The sequence below is a fragment of the Oncorhynchus mykiss genome, chromosome 1 (genome assembly GCF_057628025.1).
Source record: "Oncorhynchus mykiss isolate SJ-2025 chromosome 1, ASM5762802v1, whole genome shotgun sequence".
NCBI classification, from domain to species: Eukaryota; Metazoa; Chordata; class Actinopteri; order Salmoniformes; family Salmonidae; genus Oncorhynchus; species Oncorhynchus mykiss.
In genome coordinates this window covers 83,601,590-83,624,029 of record NC_143022.1, presented here as the reverse complement: position 1 = coordinate 83,624,029, position 22,440 = coordinate 83,601,590, and the positions used below count along the sequence as shown (strand labels likewise).

At 44.0% G+C, this 22,440-nt stretch overlaps 1 protein-coding gene across 30 annotated transcripts in view; it reads left to right on the top strand.

The window, feature by feature from the left end:
- The first annotated feature begins 906 nt into the window (after positions 1-906).
- The window catches only part of LOC110530293 (mitogen-activated protein kinase kinase kinase kinase 3), an 83,156-nt gene continuing 61,622 nt past the window's right edge, over positions 907-22,440 (top strand). For 17 of the 30 annotated variants that reach the window (XM_090183736.1, XM_090183804.1, XM_090183729.1 and 14 more), the window contains exon 1: positions 998-1,237. In XM_090183736.1, the coding sequence (XP_090039862.1) occupies positions 1,142-1,237 (96 nt within the window). In that variant the 5' untranslated portion in view covers positions 998-1,141. Of the gene's footprint in view, positions 1,238-22,440 lie in introns of all 30 variants that reach the window. The other 13 variants (XM_090183837.1, XM_090183769.1, XM_090183752.1 and 10 more) reach the window with 5 other exon arrangements.

The following is a 22,440-nucleotide window of genomic DNA, read 5'->3' as shown; positions in this document are numbered from 1 at the left end:
ACATATGTGTAATAAAAAGAATAAAACTCCGTCCCAGGGTTGGGTTTTCAGAAGATGAAGACAAGGTTCTCTAACTTCTTTTATCTGGGCTTTGCTCCTATCCCAGGTTTTCATTTTGACTATATTAACTCACACAGCTACAAGGATGCACGTTAAGGACCTAATATTGAAGCTTATAGAGACCCCAAAGGATGTATAGAACAATCTTGAAAAACAACCTACTTTGGTTTAGATACAAACATCATGAAACCTCCTATACAAATTTGTTTGACTTGGACACTTTGTCCATGTGGTTTCTTCTTTCACAGACTCCATGAAATTATGTCCCATTCCTAAATATTTGGTCAAATGATTAATTTAGTAAGTTCACCCCACCCTTCCCTAACCCAACACGTGACTGAGCACTGTCTCTGCTGCAACATGAGACCAGTATAGTGACAACACAGCCTGTACGCACACACATACACACACCACCAAGGAATGAATGGCAGCACCCTGTAGTGGACTAACGCTAATTAACATCCCTGCTCATCAACCCTTCACTCCAGGCATCTTGTCACCAAAACCAATGTATAAACTTTGCTATTATCAATCGTCAATTGAGCATAGGAGTAGTGATTGACTTGGCAAAGCCGTTGAACAATACCTTTAAATACACTATCATGGGGGCTCAGAAAAATGCAAACGTGAATTAAAAGCCAAACAGTTTTGTGTACAGATCTTATAGGTCTCCTGTCTAAATCTTTGTTAAACGTTCTGCCATAAAGGCAGTGAGAAATAACTGAGGCTAAAGGGTTAACCACATAGCCTACTCCAACGTTTTATTGTTATAGAAGCCAAGTCGTTTCTAGTTTGGGGCCCATATCCTTTCATTCAATCTTTATCTCTCACTTGGTCTTTATTGTCAGCCAGCCATCTGACACCGTTGTAAACTGCTGCACACTTTCTCCCAGTCTGCTTTTTTTAATAGAGAGAATTTAAAACTACACATTGATGCGCATGCCCATTGCGCATTGGAAGCCATGTTGAAGTTTTGGTGGAGGCTTGCTGTTATTTTCTGACGCTGTATGTTTTTTTTCGATTTGTAATATTGGTCTCGTTCAACCATACCATTCGGGAACCATAAATCGGAGTTCTAAAGATGAATTCCAGCGTTGACCTATCCAGGCGCAATCCGCAGGAGGATTTCGAGCTAATTCAGCGGATAGGAAGTGGCACATACGGAGATGTCTACAAGGTAACTGCAGCAATAGTAGCATGTTGTTAATTGCTCTGCTATTTTGATACGTTGTTACATTACAATAAAACACGCGCATTACATTGTAACGACGCAGGGTATTCCAATTGACCCAATGATACACTAGAAAGCATACTAGTTTTTTGTTGTTGTTTTTTTTACACTAAAACCTGTCGCTCAAGTGCTGGTGAATACCTTTGCTTGGAGCCGTGGAAGGCACCTGGCCAGAATATCATATCGCGAAATACTTAACAGATAGCCTAATCCCTCTCATGTTCTGTTTTGATAAACATAATTACGCAGTCCGTCACCCTTGGTCATTGGGTGGCTTTGTTACAATGTTGCGTTCCTGTTTGTTAGTGTCCTATTTATGGTGTGGTAGAATATCCCCGAACGATTCAGTCTGGTTCCACACAACAGACAAGGCCCGGCGCAGTTGGTCAGCAAGGCAAAGCAATGAATATTCAAGTTTAATTAGATTTTAGCCCTAAAAACATTTACATTGGATATTATTTAAGGAACTCAATTATACAGTTTTGCTGTTTTGGGACCCTGCAATAGAGTTAATTGTGTTAAGTTGTTAGGGGCGGCAGGTAGCGTAGTTGTTTGCAGCAACCGAAGAGTTGCCAGTTCGAATCCCGGGTCCGACAGGAAAAAATCTTGCGGCAGTAAGATGGTAACCAGAAGGTTGCTGTTATCAAATCTTAGATGCCATTTCCTGATGTTTGACCATTGAGCAAGGCACTTAACCACTCTAAACAATAGCTTCCATGATGCCCAGTGGCAGCCCAGCCACTCCTCCAAAACCTGTATATGTGCATGTATGTGTGTCTTTCGCAGGGGTTTGGTTAAAAGCAGGAGTACAATTTCGGTTGTACCTAAAGTGATCTTAATCTTCTAGCTATTCAGACCATTACTCTGTTCCAGCTGGCAGATGGGCGTTATTTGATACCACTGGGGTAGCACAGAGAATTTGACCAATCTTAACTTGTCAATACTTCCTCAATTACCGTCTTGGAAGAAAAGCAATGTCTTCTAAACATCCATGTCTAGTTTTAAAGTAAATCAAATGTTTTGCTCCATGCAGTAATCCAACCACGTGTACACCGCCATCTTGACTATTTCAAATATTCTCTCATTGATTGAGACAGGTGGGTGTCCACCCCAAAGGGCCGTATGTCTTCTTCTGTGGAGTTTAACAAAACCTATATCCTAGTACTACCTAATTTCTTCCATAGCTCCCTCCCCAAGCTCTGGGGCCTTAGGGTATCACTGCTCGTGACAGTGCCTCGTATAACTCCTTCCCTGAGAACTTTTATTCCAAGGAACCGCTCAGCCGCATCCACAATATTGTCCATCTTCCTGGACCTCCCCTACACAGTAGCCGTGCGATTGATCACCATTGCCATACAAATCACAAAGTCCACCTTCTTTACACGTAACATCCCTGCATCCTCCTTTAGGGAAGCCAACTCTGCAGCCTGCATTTAAGGACTTGCCAAAACCATGGAGTCCTCAAGAGTACCTTTTGTTCCGTCCACTCTTTTGACAGCTTCTGTATATGAAATGCACTGGACGGCCCTGACTTTGGCAACCTCATTCTGTTTTGTCCTTGTCGGGCACTCCAAAGATGTACCTACATGCTTTCCACCACAGTTGTAACACTTCACTGCTTCTTCATAACATTCACCATCACCTTTTTTCCACAACTTCTGCATCTCGGCTTCCTCCGCCTGTAGACACTCTCTATGTGTCCAAAAATTTTACACTGTTTACACTGCAACGGCCTGGAAGTAAAAGCTCTTACAGGAAAGTACAAACCCCAGCTTCACTGTGGTCGGGAGGGACTCCACATAAAAAAAACACAAGAATAGACAAGCTCTTCTTTTCCTTGCCACTGACCCAACGATTCATCCTCCGTGCATCAACCACTCCAGGAATACTCTTCAGCTCCTCGATGACCACTTCTTCCGAGACTCCAGCAATGACTCCATTGACAGGTGCTCTTCTCCTTAGCTCAAAGCACAATGCAGCATGGTCATTTAATGTCTGGTCATTCGCCCGTGTTCAGCAGAAACACAAAAAGTCAAGACCAGCCCACTCCTCGTGACTCACCGACTCCACTTTACCCACACCTCTCCCCACCATCATCTTGGATACTTCCAATGGATTTCACAATTTGGGCCCCAATTGTCCCAGAAACTGGACTCCTACCAGATATGAGGTATTCTTCACACTAGGCATATTTCTTCCCATCCCAACTTTTGCTTCTTTAACTGTTCTTTTGAACAGAGGTCAATTGTTCCTTAATTCCACCGACATCAGATTTAATATTCCACCATCCTTCCTTCATCTGAGTCTGTGCGCTCATCTTCTCCCGATGTGCTATCAAATTCCATTGTTCCGGTGGCCTCAACAAATTTGTCCTGCCTGCTTAGTCGTAAAGTGTTCTGGCTAGACTTTCCTTTAAATCCTGTCTCTCTTGAAATCTGTCCATTACACTCACCTGTCTCGATCAATGAAAGAAGATTTGAAATAGACAAGATGACGGCATACACATCGTTGGATTACTTCATGCAGCATAACATGATTTTAATTTTGATAATGGTTTTCTAAATTTAAACGAGCCCCTTGCAACTAGATCTGGACATTTAAAAGACGTTGGTTGTCTTCCAAGTTGGGAATTGAGGAAGTATCGCCAAGTTAAGGTTGGTCAAATTCTCTGTGCTACGCCAAACAGTGCCTAACCTTTAACGGCTAATGGAGCATCACATTAGCCTGTTTATAATCTGCTAGCTAGTCTTTCCTTTGTTGCAAGTGCACCACAAATAAACCTTTCACTCCTCCTACTTGTTGTTATATATTAACCACAATATTGTGGAATTGTATTGTGGGAGGCAGTGGCGACCATTCAAAATTCACTAACATTCAAACAACACAGATTTGATTATGCCTGCTTAGTGTAACCTTGACTTCAACCAGAGTAGGCAACTTAACAATCTTTTTGCCATGCAGTTAGTTGTTTGTCAAAGTATTTAGAGTATAGGATGGCAATTCATTGGATAAAGAGGAATTTGAAGGCCTACAATATGAAGACTTCAAAGTATTTGTTTAGACAGTAACCATTCAGAATATAAGATATGTAGAAGATGACCGTATCAAATGTAGCCCACATCCTGAAATGTTTAGCTTAAGGACATTTGCCGCACTATGCTTTCAGGGATGGAATCATTTTCACCTTGGTCATTGTGAATGAATGTAAAATGTGAGTGGCACAGCTGGGCAGGCATGGTCTGGAATGCAGTGGTCCTAACTTCCTGTGTGTGTGTGTGATCCATTGTTTAAGACTGATCCTGTAAAGGAAGAGGTAGAGGAGAAAGCCTGGTCAGACCTTCAGCTGGATGTGTTCACAATCGGACCGTGCAGAACCGTCTGCAGTGGCCATCCTGTTTGGGCCGGGAATGTTCTGTTTTCCTCTAGTTTCCTTATTAAAACTGTTGGACACAAGCCCCAACTTTGTTTATCTTCAGGGAGGCTCCTTCTACCTATTGAACCAGTGTAATGTACTGTAACAGCCTACAACGTTTACCCTGTGTTTTCTTGATACACACACTAAGCATTGCTTCTACCCTAAGGAAATTAAGTCCCTCATACAGCCTCCGTATTGTTCGCCACTATGCTTGTCATATCATAATTTGCTAACTGTGCAGATTACACCAGTACAATGGGGGAGAGAATCAGAAGGCGTGGCGGGGTGGTGATATCTGCCCGTCCCAATAAGAATGTGTTTGTTGTGGGCTACAGTGTGTCACTGTTGTTATGTCAGCTGTGTCTGTGAGATAGCTGTGCTTCTCTTTCTAAATGATGTCTCCTGCATGTCACTATCAATGCCATTGGTTAAGATGTTATAAAACATGCATTAATGAGTGTTTATTCCAAGGAATAGGTTACTCCACATTAAAACAGCATTCCTGTATTTGAATAATGAGGCAGTAATCACGCTTGACCGCTGTCTTTTACTGCCCTTGTCCCATGCTTTTTGTTTCAGAAGGTCAGAAGTTCAGTGAGGATATTTGTTGTTTGGATTGGATGCGGGACTTTAAGGTCTAAATCATTTTATACTGAACAAAAATATGAACGCAACATGTAAAGTGTTGGTTTCATGAGCTGAAATAAAAAATCCCAGGAATTGGTTTTCCCGACATTTTTTTGCACACATTTGTTTACATCCCTGCTGGTGAGCATTTCTCCTTTTGCCAAAATAATCCATCCAGGGTGGCGCAGTGCTTAAGGGTGCTGTACTGCAGCGCCAGCTGTGCCACCAGAGACTCTGGGTTCACGCCCAGGCTCTGTCGTAACCGGCCGCGACCGGGAGGTCCGTGGGGCGACGCACAATTGGCCTAGCGTCGTCCAGGTTAGGGAGGGGTTGGCCGTAGGGATATCCTTGTCTCATCGCGCACCAGCGACTCCTGTGGCGGGCCGAGCGCAGTGCGCGCTAACCAAGGTTGCCAGGTGCACGGTGTTTCCTCCAACACATTGGTGCGGCTGGCTTCCTGGTTGAATGCGCGCTGTGTTAAGAAGCAGTGCGGCTTGGTTGGGTTGTGTATCAGAGGACGCATGACTTTCAACCTTCGTCTCTCCCGAGCCCGTACGGGAGTTGTAGCGATGAGACAAGATAGTAGCTATTAAAACAATTGGATACCACAAAATTGGGGAGAAAACGGGGTAAAAATTCAAAAAAAATATTTAAAGAAATTATATATATATATATATATACTCCATCCACCTGACAGATGTGGCATATCAAGAAGCTGATTAAACAGCATGATCATTACACAGGTGCACCTTGTGCTGGGGACAATAGAAAGATGCCTCCAGCGTTGTTTTACAGAATATGGTAGTGCGTTCAACCAGCCTCACAAACGCAGACCATGTGTAACCCCGCAAGCCCAGGACCTCCACATCTGGCTTCTTCACCTGCGGGATCGATCGTCTGAGACCAGCCACACGGACAGCTGATGAAACTGAGGAGTATTTCTGGCTGTAATAAAGCCCTTTTGTGGGAAAACAAATTAATTCTGATGCCCTCCCAAGCCCACCCATGGCTGCTCCCCTGACCAGTCATGTGAAATCCATAGGTTTTGGTCTAATAAATGTATTTCAATTGACTGATTTCCTTATAAACTCAGCAAAAAAGGAAACAGCCCTTTTTCAGGACCCTGTCTTTCAAAGATAATTCATCAAAATCCAAATAACTTCACAGATCTTCATTGTAAAGCGTTTAAACACTGTTTCCCCATGCTTGATCAATGAACCATAAACAATTAAGGAACATGCACCTGTGGATTGGTCGTTACGACATTAACAGCTTACAGACGGTAGGCAATTAAGGTCACAGCTATGAAAACCTAGGACACTAAAGAGGCCTTTCTACTGACTCTGAAAAACTCCAAAAGAAAGATGCCCAGGGTCCCTGCTCATCTGCGTGAACGTGCGTTAGACATGCTACAAGGAGGCATGAGGACTGCAGATGTGGCCAGGGCAATAAATAACAATGTCCGTACTGTGAGACTCCTAAGACAGTGCTACAGGGAGACAAGACGGACAGCTGATCGTCCTCGCAGTGGCAGACCACGTGTAACAACATCTGCACAGGATCAGTACATCCGAACATCACACCTGCGGGACAGGTACAGGATGGCAACAACAACTGCCAGAGTTACACCAGGAACGCACAATCCCTCCCTCAGTGGTCAGACTGTCCTCAATAGGCTGAGAGAGGCTGGACTGAGGGCTTGTAGGCCTGTTGTTAAGCAGGTCCTCACCAGACATCACCGGCAAACACGTCGCCTATGGGCACAAACCCAGACAGGACTGGCAAAAAGTGCTCTTCACTGACGAGTCGCGGTTTTGTCTCATCAGGGCTGATGGTCGGATTCGCGTTTTCATTGAAGGAATGAGTGTTACTCCGAGGCCCATACTCTGGAGCGGGATCGATTTGGAGGTGGAGGGTCCGTCATGGTCTGTGGCAGTGTGTCACAGCATCATCGGACTGAGCTTGTTGTCATTCCAGGCAATCTCAACACTGTGCGTTACAGGGAAGACATCCTCTTCCCTCATGTGGTACCCTTCCTGCAGGCTCATCCTGACATGACCCTCCAGTATAACAATACCACCAGCCATACTGCTCGTTCTGTGCGTGATTTCCTGCAAGACAGGAATGTTAGTGTTCTGCCATGGGATCTCAATCCCATTGATCACGTCTGGGACCTGTTGAATCGGGGGGTGAGGGCCATTCCCCCCAGAAATGTTCGGGAACTTGCAGGTGCTTTGGTGGAAGAGTGGGGTGACATCTCACAGCAAGATCTGGCAAATCTGGTGCAGTCCATGAGGAGGAGGAGATGCACTGCAGTACTTAATGCAGCTGGTGGCCACACCAGATACTGACTGTTACTTTTGATTTTGACCCCCCCCCCCTTCATTCAGGGACACATTATTCCATTTCTGTTAGTCACATGTCTGTGGAACTTGTTCAGTTTATGACTCAGTTGTTGAATCTTATGTTCACACTGCTAAAAAAAAATAGAGGGAACACTTAAACAACACAATGTAACTCCAAGTCAATCACACTTCTGTGAAATCAAACTGTCCACTTAGGAAGCAACACTGATTGACAATAAATTTCACATGCTGTTGTGCAAATGGAATAGACAACAGGTGGAAATTATAGGCAATTAGCAAGACATCCCCCAATAAAGGAGTGGTTCTGCAGGTGATAACCACAGACCACTTCTCAGTTCCTATGCTTCCTGGCTGATGTTTTGGTCACTTTTGAATGCTGGCGGTGCTTTCACTCTAGTGGTAGCATGAGACGGAGTCTACAACCCACACAAGTGGCTCAGGTAGTGCAGCTCATCCAGGATGGTGCAGCTTATCCAGGATGGCACATCAATGCGAGCTGTGGCAAGAAGGTTTGCTGTGTCTGTCAGTGTGGTGTTCAAAGCATGAAGGCGCTACCAGGAGACAGGCCAGTACGTCAGGAGACGTGGATGAGGCCATAGGAGGGCAACAACCCAGCAGCAGGACCGCTACCTCCGCCTTTGTGCAAGGAGGAGTAGGAGGAGCACTGCCAGAGCCCTGCAAAATGACCTCCAGCAGGCCACAAATGTGCATGTGTCTGCTCAAACGGTCAGAAACAGACTCCATGAGGGTGGTATGAGGGCCTGATGTCCACAGGTGGGGGTTGTGCTTACAGCCCAACACCGTGCAGGACGTTTGGCATTTGCCAGAGAACAGCAAGATTGGCAAATTCGCCACTGGCGTCCTGTGCTCTTCACAGATGAAAGCAGGTTCACACAGAGCACATGTGACAGACGTGTCAGAGTCTGGAGACGCCGTGGAGAACGCTCTGCTGCCTGCAACATCCTCCAGCATGACGGGTTTGGCGGTGGGTCAGTCATGGTGTGGGGTGGCATTTCTTTGTGTGCTCCATGTGCTCGCCAGAGGTAGCCTGACTGCCATTAGTTTACCGAGATGAGATCCTCAGACCCCTTGTGAGACCATATGCTGGTGCGGTTGGCCCTGGGTTCCTCCTAATGCAAGACAATGCTAGACATCATGTGGCTGGAGTGTGTCAGCAGTTCCTGCAAGAGGAAGGCATTGATGCTATGGACTGGTCCGCCCGTTCCCCAGACCTGAAACCAATTGAGCACATCTGGGACATCATGTCTCGCTCCATCCACCACAGACTGTCCAGGAGTTGGCGGATGCTTTAGTCCAGGTCTGGGAGGAGATCCCTCAGGAGACCATCCACCACCTACCTCATCAGGAGCATGCCCAGGTGTTGTTGGGTGGTCATACAGGCACGTGGAGGCCACACACACTACTGAGCCTCATTTTGACTTGTTTTAAGGACATTACATCAAAATTGGATTTGCCTCTATTGTTGTTTTCCACTTTTAATTTTGAGTGTGACTCCAAATCCAGACCTCTATGGGTTGATAAATTTGATTTCCATTGATAATTTCTGTGATTTTGTTGTCAGCACATTCAACTATGTAAAGAAAAAAGTATTTAATAAGAATATTTCATTCATTCAGATCTAGGATGTGTTATTTTAGTGTTCCCTTTATTTTTTTGAGCAGTGTATTTACACTAAGTTTGCTGAAAATAAATGCAGTTGACAGTGAGAGTATGTTTTTTTTGTGTGTTTATGAACTGTAAACACAGTAAAATCGTAAATTGTTGCATTTGATATTTTTTTGTTCAGTATAGTTCTGAGCAGGTTATGTAGGCCTGTTGTCTGTGAGTGGCAGGTTATGTAGGCCTGTTGTCTGTGAGTGGCAGGTTATGTAGGCCTGTTGTCTGAGTGGCAGGGTAAGCAGATGAGAAACGCAGCAGGTTATGTAGGCCTGTTGTCTGTGAGTGGCAGGTTATGTAGGCCTGTTGTCTGTTAGTGGCAGGGTAAGCAGATGAGAAACTCAGCAGGTTATGTAGGCCTGTTGTCTGAGTGGCAGGGTAAGCAGATGAGAAACTCAGCAGGTTATGTAGGCCTGTTGTCTGAGTGGCAGGGTACGCAGATGAGAAACTCAGCAGGTTATGTAGGCCTGTTGTCTGAGTGGCAGGGTAAGCAGATAAGAAACGCAGCAGGTTATGTAGGCCTGTTGTCTGTGAGTGGCAGGGTAAGCAGATGAGAAACTCAGCAGGTTATGTAGGCCTGTTGTCTGTGAGTGGCAGGGTAAGCAGATAAGAAACGCAGCAGGTTATGTAGGCCTGTTGTCTGAGTGGCAGGGTAAGCAGATGAGAAACTCAGCAGGTTATGTAGGCCTGTTGTCTGTTAGTGGCAGGGTACGCAGATAAGAAACGCAGCAGGTTATGTAGGCCTGTTGTCTGTGAGTGGCAGGGTAAGCAGATGAGAAACTCAGCAGGTTATGTAGGCCTGTTGTCTGTTAGTGGCAGGGTAAGCAGATGAGAAACTCAGCAGGTTATGTAGGCCTGTTGTCTGTGAGTGGCAGGGTAAGCAGATAAGAAACGCAGCAGGTTATGTAGGCCTGTTGTCTGAGTGGCAGGGTAAGCAGATGAGAAACTCAGCAGGTTATGTAGGTCTGTTGTCTGTGAGTGGCAGGGTAAGCAGATAAGAAACTCAGCAGGTTATGTAGGCCTGTTGTCTGTTAGTGGCAGGGTAAGCAGATGAGAAACTCAGCAGGTTATGTAGGCCTGTTGTCTGTGAGTGGCAGGGTAAGCAGATAAGAAACTCAGCAGGTTATGTAGGCCTGTTGTCTGTGAGTGGCAGGGTATGCAGATGAGAAACGCAGCAGGTTATGTAGGCCTGTTGTCTGTGAGTGGCAGGGTACGCAGATGAGAAACTCAGCAGGTTATGTAGGCCTGTTGTCTGTGAGTGGCAGGGTACGCAGATGAGAAACGCAGCAGGTTATGTAGGCCTGTTGTCTGTGAGTGGCAGGGTAAGCAGATGAGAAACGCAGCAGGTTATGTAGGCCTGTTGTCTGTGAGTGGCAGGTTATGTAGGCCTGTTGTCTGTTAGTGGCAGGGTAAGCAGATGAGAAACTCAGCAGGTTATGTAGGCCTGTTGTCTGTTAGTGGCAGGTTATGTAGGCCTGTTGTCTGTGAGTGGCAGGTTATGTAGGCCTGTTGTCTGTGAGTGGCAGGTTATGTAGGCCTGTTGTCTGAGTGGCAGGGTAAGCAGATAAGAAATGCAGCAGGTTATGTAGGCCTGTTGTCTGTTAGTGGCAGGGTAAGCAGATGAGAAACGCAGCAGGTTATGTAGGCCTGTTGTCTGAGTGGCAGGGTAAGCAGATGAGAAACACAGCAGGTTATGTAGGCCTGTTGTCTGTTAGTGGCAGGGTAAGCAGATGAGAAACACAGCAGGTTATGTAGGCCTGTTGTCTGAGTGGCAGGGTAAGCAGATGAGAAACACAGCAGGTTATGTAGGCCTGTTGTCTGAGTGGCAGGGTAAGCAGATGAGAAACTCAGCAGGTTATGTAGGCCTGTTGTCTGTGAGTGGCAGGGTAAGCAGATAAGAAACGCAGCAGGTTATGTAGGCCTGTTGTCTGAGTGGCAGGGTAAGCAGATGAGAAACTCAGCAGGTTATGTAGGCCTGTTGTCTGTTAGTGGCAGGGTACGCAGATAAGAAACGCAGCAGGTTATGTAGGCCTGTTGTCTGTGAGTGGCAGGGTAAGCAGATGAGAAACTCAGCAGGTTATGTAGGCCTGTTGTCTGTTAGTGGCAGGGTACGCAGATGAGAAACGCAGCAGGTTATGTAGGCCTGTTGTCTGAGTGGCAGGGTAAGCAGATAAGAAACTCAGCAGGTTATGTAGGCCTGTTGTCTGTGAGTGGCAGGGTAAGCAGATGAGAAACTCAGCAGGTTATGTAGGCCTGTTGTCTGAGTGGCAGGGTAAGCAGATGAGAAACACAGCAGGTTATGTAGGCCTGTTGTCTGTGAGTGGCAGGGTAAGCAGATAAGAAACGCAGCAGGTTATGTAGGCCTGTTGTCTGAGTGGCAGGGTAAGCAGATGAGAAACACAGCAGGTTATGTAGGCCTGTTGTCTGTGAGTGGCAGGGTAAGCAGATGAGAAACTCAGCAGGTTATGTAGGCCTGTTGTCTGAGTGGCAGGGTAAGCAGATAAGAAACGCAGCAGGTTATGTAGGCCTGTTGTCTGTTAGTGGCAGGGTAAGCAGATAAGAAACGCAGCAGGTTATGTAGGCCTGTTGTCTGTTAGTGGCAGGGTATGCAGATAAGAAACGCAGCAGGTTATGTAGGCCTGTTGTCTGAGTGCAGGGGATTGGTTTCTTTGGCTTCCTCAGGAGTTTAGCATTTCCTTATTTTCTGAGTGCTGTACCTCTATTCACACACTGTGTTCTAACATAGTGTCTACATGTGAAGTGTTGGTTATGAACCTTCACAGCACTGTGTTCTAACATAGTGTCTACATGTGAAGTGTTGGTTATGAACCTTCACAGCACAGACTGTGAAGGGGGGGGGTTTGGTAAGGCTATTAATCATGAAGTTAGGTGTTGTCAGAAAGTCTCTGAGCTCTCTGATTGGGGGTGAGTTCGTCCTTTGTCCTATGTTGTCAGAAAGTCTCTGAGCTCTCTGATTGGGGGTGAGTTTGTCCTATGTTGTCAGAAAGTCTCTGAGCTCTCTGATTGGGGGTGAGTTCGTCCTTTGTCCTATGTTGTCAGAAAGTCTCTGAGCTCTCTGATTGGGGGTGAGTTTGTCCTATGTTGTCAGTCTACTAGCCATACTTGAATAAAGCATGGCTAGGCTTCTTCAGGAGTATAGCATTTCCTTATTAGCCACAGAGCTTGGCTCTGTTTTATTCTTCTGGCCATCCACTAGCTTATTCCACTGGTCTATGTTATAATATGTCATTTAGCAGATGCTTTTATCCAAACCGACTTACAGTAATGTGTGCGTACATTTGTATGTATTCTAAGTGCAATTGTGATTCACTAAGTTAAAAGTGCAATTGTTGGGCCCTTTTTATTTATTTCCATTTGGGCTATGTTTATTATTTAGCTCATTTTAGGTTTTTAGGACCATTTTTGTTTTATCTTGATTATTGTTCATTCGTGTGGTCGAGTGCTGCAAGGAAAGACCTAGCTAAGCTGCAGCTGGCCCAGAACAGAACGGCACGTCTTGCTCTTCATTGTAATCTGAGGGATGAAATAAATACTATACATGCCAGTCTCTCTTAGCTAAGAGTTGAGGAGAGACTGACTGTGTCACTTCTTTTCATAAAAAACATGTTCAATCCCAAATGGTTTGCATAGTCAATTTACACACAGCTCTGGCCCCCCCACTTATGCCACCAGGGGTCTTTTCACTGTCCCCAAATCCTGAACAAATTCAAGAAAGCGTACACTATTATATAGAGCCATTATTTCATTGAACTACATTCCATCTCGTATTACTCAAATGAACAGCAAACCTGGTTTAAAAATACAGATCAACACCTCATGGCACAACTCCTCTACTATTTGACCTAGATAGTTTGTGTGTCTGTATTGATATCTAGGCTACATGTGCCTTTTTTTACATGTATATTTTAATTGATGTAGTTCTGTCCTTGAGCTATTCTTGTCTATTAATGTTCTGTATTAGGTCATGTTTTGTGTGGACCCCAGGAAGAGTAGCTGCTGCTTTTGCAAAAGCAAATGGGGATCCTAAAAAAATGACCAATGACTGACTGGGTTGTGTGGTCGGTCGGTTTATGTTTCTATGGCCTGGCTCAGAAGCAGTGAGAGAGCGAGGGATAGGGGGAAAGTTCAGTGACCCAGTTTTCCCAGGATAAGCCTGGATTTTAATGCTGGCTGCCTGGGCTGAAAGAGGGAGCCAAACCCGCTGCCCGGGTTTGAACCCTATACGGAATGAGCTCAGACGCTGGGCATAATGGCTCTTAGTCCAATGGTGCCCAGAATCATAAGATATGTAATAATTTAAGCCTTGGGAAGAGGGATGGGGAGACAAAGGAGCGAAGTGACAGGTAGCCTGGCGGTTAAGAGTGTTGGGCCAGTAACCGAAAGGTCGCTAGTTTGAAATCTACAAGCCAACTAGGTGAAAAATCTGTCAGTGTGCCCTTGAGCAAGGCACTTAACCCTAATTGCTTCTGTATGTTGGTCTGGATATGTTGGTCTGTGTTTGCTAAATGACTAAAATGTTAGTATAAATGGATTTTAATCCAATAATTTTGCTAGACCTACTACTACATGCCTGTCCAGCTGACCGTAGGGGGGTGTCAACCTCTCTCCAGCCGACAGTAGGGTGGTGGTGTCAACCTCTCAATGGGAATTCTGTAATGGAGAGCCACAATCCACACAGGGCTTGTATAACCTATAGGCCTTATGTGTGTCTGTGTCCTCAAGGGACAAATTAGCCACCAGGGACAGGCCTCTGATGTGCTGAAATATTAGGCCTATGTTTGCCACGTAGCTACATATTTGATTAAAGATGACCCACAGACTAAAGTTAATTTCTGTGTTTTCACTCTGCCTTCACTAGAGGGGTGCTTGTCCCTCCTGGCGTCAAGGTGTAAAGCTGGGAAGTGGGAGCCAATCTATGGAGATTTCTACTGAAATGTTGTAAATATATGTTGTGAGTCACAAACAAAGGAGGTGTTGTAAAAATACAGAATACAACTTTCAAATAATCACTGTCTGTAAATATGCTCATATACTCTGAACAAAAATATAAATGCAACATATCAAGTTTTGGTCCCATATTTCATGATCTGAAATAAAGATCTCAGATATTTTCCATGCGCACCAAAAGCTTATTTCTCAAATTTTTAGAGAATGATGAAACTGTTGGTTTGCACAACTGAAGAATGTCTGCAGAAACCGTCTAAGGGAAGCTCATCTGCGTGCACGTCGTCCTCACCAGGGTCTTGACCTGACTGCAATTCGGTGTTTTAACCGACTTCAGTGGGCAAATGCTCACCTTCAATGGCCACTGGTACGCTGTGCTCTTCACGGTTGAATCCCGGTTTCAACTGTATCGGGCAGACGGCCTGTATGGCTTTGTGTGGGCAAGCGGTTTGCTGATGTCAACGTTGTGAACAGAGTGCCCCATGGTGGTGGGGTTATGGTATGGGCAGGCGTAAGCTACGGACAACGAACCCAAACTACATTTTATTGATGGCAAATTGAATGTACAGCGATACCATGACGAGATCCTGAGGCCCATTGTCATGCCATTCATCCTCCTCCATCATCACGTTTCAGCCTGATAATGTACGCCGCCATGTCGCAAGGATAGTACACCATTCCTGGGAGCTGAACATGTCCCAGTTGTTCCATGGCCTGCATACTCACAGACATGTCCCAGATCTTCCATGGCCTGCATACTCACAGACATGTCCCAGATCTTCCATGGCCTGCATACTCACAGACATGTCCCAGATCTTCCATGGCCTGCATACTCACCGACATGTCACCATTGAGCATGTTTGGGATGCTCTGTATTGACGTGTACGACAGTGCGCTCCAGTTCCCGCCAATATCCATCAACTTCGCACAGCCAATGAAGAGGAGTGGGACAACATTCCACAGGCCACAATCAACAGCCTGATCAACTCTATGTGAAGGAGATGTGTCGTGCTGCATGAGGCAAATGGTGGTCACACCAGATAAAGACTGTTCACATTTTTGTTTATTTTTATAAATATCCATGCCCCTAATTTTTTTTAAGGTGTCTGTGACCACCAGCGGCATATCTGTTTTCCCAGCAATGTGAAATCCATTGATTATGGCCTAATGAATTTATTTAAATTGACTGATTTCCTTATGAACAGCAACTCAGTAAAATCTTTATAATTGTAGTGTTTTATAATTTTGTTCAGTGTAGTTTCACAACCATGTGTCATGATCCAAAAGTGAATGAGTCATAATTTAACAAAAACAAATGATTAGCAAATAAATGCAAGACAGGTTTTTCTCTGGATTAACACAGCATATTTTACAAACATATTTCTTACTCTGCAAACACAAGTGGTCAAATATGTTTTTGTGAGTATGACAACATTTGTGACTTCACAGATTACATTTGTGACCTGTGTCATATATATTTGTGACTTGCATTACATTTGTGAGTTGACTCCCATTTGTGTGGCCTCACATACTGATCAGTTTGTGACAATTTAATATACGGAATCCAGATTAGGAAATCCTCAATTGTCATTTAAATAAGATAAAAATGAATATTGCAATTTACTTTTAGAAATGCATCTGTTTGGTGTCCTAGCTTCCTTTCCTCCTTTTCTATAATAATTTCCTCCTTTCCTAGCTTGCTTTCCTTTCTCCCTTTTTACTCTCTTGCTTTCCTAGCTCTTTTCTCCTATCTAATTATTTCCTTTTCTTGCTCCCTTTCCTTCACTAGCTTCCTTTTCTAGATCCCTTTCCTAATTTCCTAGCTTTCTTTCCTCTTTTCCTTTTATAATAGCCATTTCTCCCTTTTCCTTGCTGTCCTCCCCTCATTTTATTTTTTAGCTCCCTTTCTGCCTATCCTTTCCTAGCTTCCTTTCTTCCTTTCCTAACTTCCTTTTCTGTCTTTCCCATCTACCATTCCTCCTTCCCTAGCTTCCTTTTCTAGATCCTTTCTTATTTTCCTAGCTTTCTTTCCACATTTCCTTGTTCCCTTTCCCTGATGTCCTGTACTCTTTTTCTTTCCTCCTTTCTTGTCTTCCTTTCCCATCTTCTATTCCTTTTTTTCTGTCCTTTGACAGCTCTTTGGTCTTGGCCATAGTGGAGTTTGGAGTGTGACTGTTTGAGGTTGTGGACAGGTGTCTTTTATACTGATAACAAGTTCAAACAGGTGCCATTAATACAGGTAACGAGTGGAGGACAGAGGAGCCTCTTAAAGAATAAGTTACAGGTCTGTGATAGCCAGAAATCTTGCTTGTTTGTAGGTGACCAAATACTTACTTTCCACAATAATTTGCAAATAAATTCATAAAAAATCCTACAATGTGATTTTCTGGATTTTTTTTCTTCTCATTTTGTCTGTCATAGTTGAAGTGTACCTATGATGAAAATTACAGGCCTCTCTCATCTTTTTAAGTGGGGGAACTTGCACAATTGGTGGCTGACTAAATACTTTTTTGCCCCACTGTACATGCATGCATGCATGGATATAGCATTTGAAGAGACAATAGAACATTTAAGTTAGAATACAAGTAAAACACATTTCACGTTTACTTTTAGGAGATACTCGAAGAGTTGATTAAGTGGACACTCAAACAGAGTGAAGTGGCAATTGTAAGGTATGGGTGACTGTATCATTCAGTCCTGGCCTGTGGAATAGAGAGCATGTGTGTACTACGGGTGACCTGCCTTAAACTTGTCCTTGGCAGGCAGGTTAACAGTCTCTGAAGGGGGACTTGGGACACTGCGAAGTCCAGCCATAGGTTCTCTTTGCTCATGAAGTGAGGGCAACGATCAGTGTAGTGCACCCATTATCCCTGTATCCAGGTTATGCCGTGCCATGGAAGATTTGGCAAGCACACTTCTGGATGCTCTCAAGCTGGCCACCAATTATTGATTGATTTATGTTGCTGTGGCCCTCCTCCAGATAACACTAGTCTGTTGTAAGTCCTTACCCCCAATCCATCTTCTTAATGCCCGAGTGCCAAGCAGAGGGGCATCAGGTCACATTTTGTAGTCAGGGATCAAACCTCCAGCCTTCCAATCTCAGGGTGTCCTTACCCCCAATCCATCTTCTTAATGCTGAGTGCCATCTGTGGAGTCAAATGTCATATTCACAAACATATTTGACCACTTGTGTTTGCAAAGTAGGAAATATGTTTGTAAAATGTGCTGTCTTAAACAGAAAAAACCTTTCTTGCATTTATTTTTTGTTAATGAGGACTCATTTACTTTTGGATATTGACATATGTTTATAAAACTATAATGAACAAAATATAAATGCAACAATTTAAAATATTTTATTGAGTGACAATTCATATTAAGAAATCAGTCTATTTAAAGAAATTCAATAGGCCCTAATCTATGGATTTCACATGACTGGGCAGGGAGGCAGCCATGGGAGGGCAAAGGTCTACCCACTTGGCAGCCAGGCCCACCCACTGGGACCCAGCCATCCAGAATGAGTTTTTCCCCACAAAAGGGCTTTGTTACAGGCAGAAATACTTCTCAGCACCCTCATCCAGAAGCTGGTTGTGGAGGTCCTGGGCTGGCGTGCTTACATGTGGTCTGTGGTTGTGAGGCCGGTTGGGCGTACTGCCAAATTCTCTTAAATGAAGTTGTAGGCGGCTTATGGTAGAGAAATTAACATTAAATTATCTGGCAACTGCTCTGGTGGACAATCCTGCAGTCAGCATGCTCCCTCAACTTGAGACATCTGTGGCATTGTGTTTGACAACTGCACATTTTATTAGCCTTTTATTTTCCCCAGCACAAGGTGAACCTGTGTAATGATTACGCTGTTTAATCAGCTTCTTAATATGCCACACCTGTCAGGTGGATCGATTGTCTTGGCAAAGGAGAAATGCTCACTAACAGGGATGTGAACAACATTTGAGAGAATTAAGCTTTTTGTGCTTTTCTGGGATCTTTTATTTCAGATCAATGAAACATGGGACCAACACTTGACATGTTGTGTTTATATTTTTGTTCAGTGTACATAACTTTGTCATAACATGTGAGCTTGCATGGATATATCAAATTTGTCATTCATGCTCATGGGATCTATAGATTTAGGTCTAGGCTGTCGGTTAGCTAGCCTGCCAACATGGGCCTCCTCTTTAGCCTCTGTCAGTTCTCTGGCTGTCCAGCTAGGACTAGACCTACGCTGTAACCCACACACAGCTCACTCTGCCTGGAGTGTGCGCCTGATGCTTTCTTTCCTTCACTCCTATTCCATATTGTAAGTAGATGGTTTTCCATGCACAAAGTTCCTAGTTTTCCATGTACCGCATCCCCGCTTTTCCACACATTGTGCTCCTTTTTTCCATACCATGATGTCCCTGTTCTCCACAGGCCTCATGAATATTGCACCTCATATATTGCAATATTGCACCTCATGAATACTGCAGTCCTGGAGCTGGTCCCCAATCGCAGCTAGTCCGTTGTAACACTCTCCTGCCACCTCCTATATTTAGAATAGACCCCACTGCTGAGGAAGGACATATGGTCTTCTGTAGCCTACATCAGTGTTCTGTGTGTCTAGAGCCCTCTATCTCCGCATCAGTGACCATGTTTACATGCACACCAATATCCCGTTATAATTCGGGATGCTCAAGCATTCTGTTTTTGAGTCAATTTATATAAACATCATATCCCATTTTACAATAACCTGAAAAAGTTTGTATCCCGCTTATGAGAAACCCGGATAAGATGCCTGGGATATGCTGATCTTAGACCAATGCTGTGGCATGTAAACATCTTATCCCGTTTACTGATGCTTTTCAAATCAACGCCGAATACAACAGGTGTAGTAGACCTTACCGTGAAATGCTGAATACAACAGGTGTAGTAGACCTTACCGTGAAATGCTGAATACAACAGGTGTAGTAGACTTTACAGTGAAATGCTGAATACAACAGGTGTAGTAGACCTTACCGTGAAATGCTGAATACAACAGGTGTAGTAGACCTTACCGTGAAATGCTGAATACAACAGGTGTAGTAGACCTTACCGTGAAATGCTTACAAGCCCTAAACCAACAATGCAGTTCAAGAGTTAAGAAAACATTTACTAAATAAACTAAAGTAAAAAGCAACAATAAAATAACAATAACGAGGCTATATACAGGGTTACCGGTACCGAGGCTATATACAGGGTTACCGGTACCGAGTCTATGTGTGGGGGTACAGATGAGAGGTAATTTGTAGGTAGAGGTAAAGGTAGGGGTGAAGTGACTATGCATAGATAATAAACAGCGAGTAGCAGCAGTGCAAAAACAACGGGGGTGTTGTCAATGTAATAGTACAGTGGCTCTTTGATGAATTGTTCAGCAGTCTTATAGCTTGGGGGTAGAAGCTGTTAAGGAGCCTTCTGGACCTAGACTTGGCGCTCCGGTACCACTTGCTGTGCGGTAGCAGGGAAAAGTCTGACTTGGGTGACTGGAATCTTTGACCATTTTTTGAGCTTTCCTCTGACTTTCATGGGTATTTTTGCATATCACACTCCCTGCGCAGTTCAATCCACCATAATAATTCCATCATTTAGTTTGCTGATACTCTATAGTTCGATACACGCATAATCTCTTCTGTCATAACTTGCTGCCCTAGAAGACTAAAGTAGTGCTCACCAGAAATTCTCACATTCTATTTCAAAACACTGGAAAGATTAATCCCTTCAAAATGTCATCGGTGTGACTGGTTTTAAGGAAATGAAAAGCTGAGAGAACTATGAAACACGTTTCTGATAAGACTTCAGTTTGTCAGGTGCATATTTTATTCCATTTTAATTAGGAAAATGATATTTATTCATGGCTACATTCAGGGATACTCGTGAGTGGAATATCAAAAGTACATGTAAACAGCTTATCCCGAATAAGACCTTAAGCAGAATATGAGCTACTATCTGGAATACTGTGCGCATGTAAACCTGGTCAATGATATGTGGCCTAGAGTAGACCTAGCTTGCTGTTTGGCCACCGTCTGAGTCGACTGAGGTGAGGTTCTCTCATGATAGAAGATGGCGTCTAACCATTGATTATACAGATGACGTATTATGTCCTTGGGACCATTTACACTTGTCGTGAGTCATCAGGCACTTGTCAGTCCCTTGTCTGCTGAAGTACTTCTTTCTTTCCTATTTGTCTTTGTTTTTCTCATTCTGCCTTGTCCTCTGTCTGTTTCTCTCTCTCTCTCTCTCTCTCTCTCTCTAGTCTCTCTCTCTCTCTCTCTCTCTCTCTCTCTCTCTCTCTCTCTCTAGGCCTCTTTCTCTCTCTCTCTAGGCCTCTCTCTCTCTCTCTCTCTAGGCCCCTCTCTCTCTCTCTTTAGGACTCTCTCTCTCTCTCTCTCTCTCTAGGCCCCTCTCTCTCTCTCTCTCTCTCTCTCTCTCTCTCTCTCTCTCTCTCTCTCAATTCAATTCAATTCAAGGGCTTTATTGGCATGGGAAACATGTGTTAACATTGCCAAAGCAAGTGAGGTAGATAACATATAAAGTGAATATATAAAGTGAAATAAACAATAAAAATTAACAGTAAACATTACGTCACAAATCTTGCTGCTGTGATGGCACACTGTGGAATTTCACCCAGTAGATATGGGAGTTTTTCAATTGGATTTGTTTTCGAATTCTTTGTGTATCTGTGTAATCTGAGGGAAATATGTTTCTCTAATATGGTCATACATTGGGCAGGACGTTAGGAAGTGCAGCTCAGTTTCCACCTCATTTTGTGGGCAGTGTGCACATAGCCTGTCTTCTCTTGAGAGCCATGTCTGCCTACGGCGGCCTTTCTCAATAGCAAGGCTATGCTCACTGAGTCTGTACATAGTCAAAGCTTTCCTTAATTTTGGGTCAGTCACAGTGGTCAGGTATTCTGCCGCTGTGTACTCTCTGTGTAGGGCCAAATAGCATTCTAGTTTGCTCTGTTTTTTTGTTAATTCTTTCCAATGTGTCAAGTAATTATCTTTTTGTTTTGTCATGATTTGGTTGGGTCTAATTGTGCTGCTGTCCTGGGGCTCTGTAGGGTGTGTTTTTGTTTGTGAACAGAGCCCCAGGACCAGCTTGCTTAGGACTCTTCTCCAGGTTCATCTCTCTGTAGGTGATGGCTTTGTTGTGGAAGGTTTGGGAATCGCCTCCTTTTAGGTGGTCTAGGCCTCTCTCTCTCTCCCTCTCTCTCTAGGTCCCTCTCTCTCTAGGCCCCTCTCTCTCTCTCTCTCTCTCTCTCTCTCTCTCTAGGCCCCTCTCTCTCTCTCTCTCTCTCTCTCTCTCTCTCTCTCTCTCTCTCTCTCTCTCTCTCTCTCTCTCTCTCTAGGCCCCTCTCTCTCTCTAGGCCCCTCTCTCTCTCTCTCTCTCTCTCTCTCTCTCTCTCTCTCTCTCTCTCTCTCTCTCTCTCTCTCTCTAGGCCTCTCTCTCTCTCTCTCTCTCTCTCTCTCTCTCTCTAGGCCCCTCTCTCTCTCTCTCTCTAAGCCCCTCTCTCTCTCTCTCTCTCTCTCTCTCTCTCTAGGTCCCTCTCTCTCTAGGCCCCTCTCTCTCTCAAATTCAAATTCAAATTCAAGCTGCTTTATTGGCATGAAAAACATTGTGTCAATATTGCCAAAGCAACAATGTATACAATATACATTGTAACAAAATTGTAAATGATAGCAAATAATAATATAAAATGGTAGTAAATAATAATACAAAAATAAATACAATAAAATGGTAACAGTCTACAGTAAACATTAATAATTATAGTAATAACAATAATAGTAATAATAAGTAAGTTACTGTTTACTATGCAGATGTTATTATTCAGTGTCCCTCAGGCTATGGCAGGAAAATACATATTTGGCTGCAAGAGGAGCCATTGCTCCTTCGCCCATGAGTATTCTTAGTTTTTCCTCTGGGTTCAATTTGTAAAAATGTGGAATATATGTAGTCATTTCTGTGAATAATGAATCTCTTTGTGAGGAATATTTATCACAGTAAAGGAGAAAGTGCATCTCTGTCTCTACCTCCCCTGTCATGCAGTGACCACATACACACTCTTCTTTGGGTAGCCATGTCTTTTTATG